This window comes from Brassica oleracea, chromosome C8 (genome assembly GCF_000695525.1).
Source record: "Brassica oleracea var. oleracea cultivar TO1000 chromosome C8, BOL, whole genome shotgun sequence".
NCBI lineage: Eukaryota > Viridiplantae > Streptophyta > Magnoliopsida > Brassicales > Brassicaceae > Brassica > Brassica oleracea.
In genome coordinates, this window is record NC_027755.1 from 13,246,260 (window position 1) to 13,250,909 (window position 4,650).

General features: G+C 38.2%; 2 protein-coding genes across 2 annotated transcripts in view; one reads left to right on the top strand and one right to left on the bottom strand.

Annotated features, from left to right (window-relative positions):
• Window positions 1–1,022: 1,022 nt before the first annotated feature.
• LOC106308691 (probable 28S rRNA (cytosine(4447)-C(5))-methyltransferase) lies at window positions 1,023–2,213 on the bottom strand. The gene is made up of 6 exons (XM_013745823.1): window positions 2,046–2,213; window positions 1,915–1,978; window positions 1,706–1,836; window positions 1,509–1,607; window positions 1,325–1,399; window positions 1,023–1,252 (listed from the first exon to the last, which is right to left on the bottom strand). The coding sequence occupies exons 1-6, from the start codon at window positions 2,211–2,213 to the stop codon at window positions 1,100–1,102; spliced, it is 690 nt and encodes a 229-aa protein (XP_013601277.1). The 3' UTR covers window positions 1,023–1,099.
• A 682-nt stretch (window positions 2,214–2,895) lies between these two features.
• Window positions 2,896–4,650, top strand: part of LOC106308308 (putative FBD-associated F-box protein At3g50710) — a 2,841-nt gene continuing 1,086 nt past the window's right edge. The window contains 4 exon segments of the mRNA XM_013745461.1: window positions 2,896–3,136; window positions 3,138–3,953; window positions 4,026–4,154; window positions 4,247–4,610. Of these exon segments, the coding sequence (XP_013600915.1) occupies window positions 3,077–3,136; window positions 3,138–3,953; window positions 4,026–4,154; window positions 4,247–4,534 (1,293 nt within the window). The 5' untranslated portion in view covers window positions 2,896–3,076 and the 3' untranslated portion in view covers window positions 4,535–4,610.

The following is a 4,650-nucleotide window of genomic DNA, read 5'->3' on the forward strand; positions in this document are numbered from 1 at the left end:
GAACTATGTTAATAATATGATCAAACATTTTTTTCTAAATTTTGAATTTTCCAAAAATGTAACGAATTTCCAAAAAGAATATAAAATATATATATTTAAAATAGTGTATAATTTTATATTTCTTGTATTAATTCATAAGACTATAGATCTTTAATTATAATAATAAAATAACTGATTTAAATAACTGATTCATAAGACTATATATAGATCTTGTAGTAAACCAGCTATTCACTTTTATAGGCATTTAGTGTGCCTCTTTACATTAGTGATTTGATTTGGTTATCTTAATCAAGCATGATTTCAGCTTTCTGCAGCCTTCCAGGTTCTATTATTCACGTGATTATCACTTCCATTTTATTGCGGACAATTATCATTTCTTAAGGTCACAGTTTGTGAATATTAAATAGTTATGTGGAGAATAAATTAAAAACATCCAAAGAGGTTTGTATTTCTTAGAGGATCATGACGTTGATGTTAATTTAGGATTGATTCCACTAAAATATAAAAATGTTTTGTTTCTTTCCAAACATTTGATAGTCGATTACAAATTTGATTTTTTTTAAATACGTAAGTTCAATAATAAGAAGTTCGGTTGCTATCAAAGTATCCTTGGGCGAGTATCAGTTCTGGAAGATCTAGTTTTGGAAAGTACCAGTAATCGACTCAAGTTAGTTGATGGTGATATGATAAAGAAAAACAGATATAGATACTGCAGCGAGTTGCTCAAAAAAAAAAAACTGCAGCGTAATGTATATTAAACCCTTCTCTGGTCGTAGAGAAATGCTTGTTTTGATCTTCCAAAGTCAACTTTTGCTGAAACTCACTAAAGTTCTTATTATACATTATAATCAAAACGGAATGAGTTGATCATATCTATTCACATGTTTAACTCATAATATACAAACGACAAAGAAAAAAAAGTAGATTGTTGACTTTGGTGACAAACTTTAGATTAATCAATCGGATGGATTGATATATTAACATCGTAGTGGAGAGCGCCTTCTGCATATTCCCAATATTTGCTCTCAAATACCTCATATGGCATCAGATTGAATCCCACTTCTTATATGAAGTTCATAAACAATTTTAATCGCATGTATCAACCCCACAAGTGCTCCTCCTTTCTTGACATTACGGGCTTCCCAAAATCAGAACATGCACGGGTCAGAAGATCACTAACCATGTAGTAACCAGCCAAATATTCAGGAGTGGCACCGATTGGCACTTGTGAATCATAAACTACAAGTCCGAGCTACAATACGTATAACATGTTAACTATGGAACAATCATAAAATATGACAAACAATCTAAGAGCACAACTTACTTTTGACCACTTGCTTAATGGGTCTGGATTGACTCCTCTGTTCAAAAGCACATCAGCAAGATCCCGTCTCCGAGTCTAAAAACAAAACAAACATCACGCTTGCATAACAACAAAAGACATAAGCTATAACCAAGGATATATCAGATGAAGGATATAACCAAGGATATATCAGAACCAAGATCACCTTAAGTGTGTTTGTCCAGATAGATGAAGGCCTTTGCTTATCAAAGGCTTCAATTATTTCCATAAGTTTAATTTCCATAAGTTCAACAGGAAGAAACAGCTGCATGAGAAAACCCCAATTCAACCTCCATAAGTAGAGAGCATTGGCAACATCAAAAAAAGGAACTTGAAATAAAAGAAAAGAGAGAGTAAATAAACCTCAAACAAAGTTCCAATAAGAAGACTATAGCCATAATAAGAAGCAAGATCAGATTTGAGCTGTTCAGCGCAATCTTTCCTGCTCGCTCCCTTTGGCCTCAGACCGTTAAAATTCGACAGAGCTCTAACAACTGAAAGAAACATGAAATGACTATTATACAAACATTCAGCAGTATATAAAGAAACAAACTTTGAGAAATGTTACTGACTCTCTTTGATTCTACTTTGCGGTAGAGGAAGATCAGGTGGCCCACGATATTCTTCTTCAAGCTCCTGGACACATAACAAAACAGCAGTTAGTTCTTGTCTCATTCTCACGGAAGGAACCAAGATTCGTTACCTCTTCAGTTGGCAGGCGAAACGTATCCTGTTCAGATTCTTTACCAGGTCCAACTTCCTTGTTGAAACCGAGATGCTCAGCATCAGCATCTTCCTCCTCTTTCGCTTTCGCTCTGTCAATAAATATCGTTTGAGATGAACTGTACATTGCAGGAAGTTGGGATGCCATAATTATAGCTGAAGCTGAAGCCGGTTATGGTGGGATACGAAGAGGTAGATTGATTGCTTCTAGTGAAAGGAGTGGATTAACTACAGGTAACGCGGAGTAAAGAACAGAGTTATGGATGGTGGAGACGTTAAGTAGTTCGGAACGTCGCTTTAGGCTTCTGTGTGTTTTCATCGTTGAGTTCGCGGCGCTAGAAGAAGACGATAGAAGGAAGAACCCTAATGCACGTGGGTTTCCAACATGTGTGTTTAACTTTGGGCTTCCGGTTTGGGCTAAATGTGCAAAATAAATAAAAGCCCAGATCATATCAATGTATTAAGAGACCCAACAGAAAACCAAAAATCACAAACAGCTTTAGGTGTCGACACGTATCGGCGATTGCCCCTCCCTCCATGGTGACGTGGCGCAAGGAGGAGAGAGTATATCCTACTTTATTGTATAAGATATATACACGTTTCTAAAACGTTTCCAAAACAAATAAAAACACAAATCACGTTTCCACGTTTTGAAACGTTTTGTTTTCGCGTATCCGTTTCCGTTTCTATGCAACCTAGTTATTAGGTTTCTCATCCCTATTATTTTTATGAAAGGACCATTTTGTGTTTGTCAACTTATTTTATTACAAATTACAATCAACAAAACAAATATCTCAGCCCAATTTAACTGGCTCATTAAGTATCTCAGCTCCTCGTTTCCTTTCCGCTTTAAACGCACAGAGAAACATCAAATCTGCAATCTCCATGGAAAAGTATCCCTCTTTCTTATTCGGAATGCTTCATGGTTTAGGTTTTGGGTATTTGTTTTTCGATTCCTCTTAGGCTTCTAGTCTTCTTGTTAATTTCGGAGGATTTGATTAGGGCTTGGATATGATGGATAGGATCAGTAATCTGTCGGATGATTTGCTCTTGAAGATTTTCTCCTACCTCCCTAGTCCCTACCAAATACGTTGTCACGACAACGCTCTTGTCCAAAAGATGGAAGTCTGTCTGGACGATGGTCCCAAGATTTGATTTTGACGATGGTTTCGAACTCGACCCTTCCCGATACGAAACATTCATCAATCACGTGGGCAGAACTATGTCGTTGCGCACATCTCCGGTTCTGGAATCTCTGAGATTCGACGTCGGTCCTTGTTGCAGTCCCGAAGATATGGTAACGTGGATCAGAACAGGGATGGTTCAGGGCGTGCACGAGCTTGAGATCTTCCACACTGAAGAACACTTAAAGGAACATAGACCAATCAAGTTACCAAAGAGTCTTTATACTTACGAGAAGCTCGAGGTCTTGAAACTCACTTACTCGATTGGTCTGGATGTTCCTGTCGATGTTTGGCTTCCTTCTTTGAAGACGTTGCACCTTATCAGTGTAAAGTACGAGACCAAAGATTGTCACAGTAGGCTTTTGTCAGGATGTCCTGTTCTTGAGGAGTTGGTGCTGGACAAGAGTTTAAACAGCCACTCTTTGAGAACTTTCTATGTTGAAATGCCTAGCTTGCAGAGGCTATCTGTAGTTGATGTATGTGAAGAACCGAACTACGGTCTTGATGGGCTTCATATGACTGTGATCAATGCCCCGTCTTTGATGTATTTGAACTTTGTAGATTACCATGATGACTTGTGTTTGTGTGAGAACATGCCTGAGGTGGTTGTGGCAAATGTTAAAGTTGTGTACAATAGTCCTGAGAAGCTACTGGGTTCTATTCCATCAGTCAAGCGTCTCTGCTTATGTTTACCCGCTTCATTGGTAATAAAATAGACCATTTTGTGTTTCATCTGATTACTGCTCTGCCTATGTTTTCAAACATTCTCTATGCAGCTTCTCAGCTGCTTTGGATTTGATCACCTTGTTCATTTGGAGCTATGTGCAGCTTCCCGAGGGTGGTGGGATCTACTTACTTGGATGCTAGAAAGTTCTCCTAAACTAAAAGTTCTCAAAATATTTGTGGTATCTCTTTTACCGAGCCTGATGGTTTCAGTTTGTTTATTCAAATGTTTCACTGTCGTAAGTCTGACATACAATAACGTGTGTTCTGTTAGTGCAATGAACTCCCTTGTACCACGAAGTCCATTAGAGGTCACTGGAAGGGACCAACTTCGGTTCCTGAATGTTTGATGTCCCATTTACATACTTTCAAGTGGAAGAATTACAACACAAAAGACGAAGAGAAGAAAATAGTGGCGTACATCCTCAATAACGCAAGACAGTTGAAGATTGTGGGTATCTCTGGGTCGAGATACTATTCAAAGGAAGAGAGATTGAAGAAACTCAATGAGTTGGTTTCGCTGCCTAGAGCTTCAAACTCCTGTCAGCTTCTCATGGACTGAAAAAAGATTGTCATATTATGTTCCAGTAAAATTCCTGTCTAAAAGTCAGATGTGTTAGTTAGATGCTCTTTAGGGCTGGGTTCGCGGGTCAACCCGCCCCGCATGACCCGCCAACC

Coding starts and splice junctions, on each gene's coding strand:
- LOC106308691 (XM_013745823.1), bottom strand. CDS start 2,213: ATGGCATCCCAACTTCCTGCAATGTACAGTTCATCTCAAACGATATTT. Junction 1,979..2,045: donor TTCGCCTGCCAACTGAAGAG/GTAACGAATCTT, acceptor TTATGTGTCCAG/GAGCTTGAAGAAGAATATCG. Junction 1,400..1,508: donor TCTGGACAAACACACTTAAG/GTGATCTTGGTT, acceptor TTTTGTTTTTAG/ACTCGGAGACGGGATCTTGC.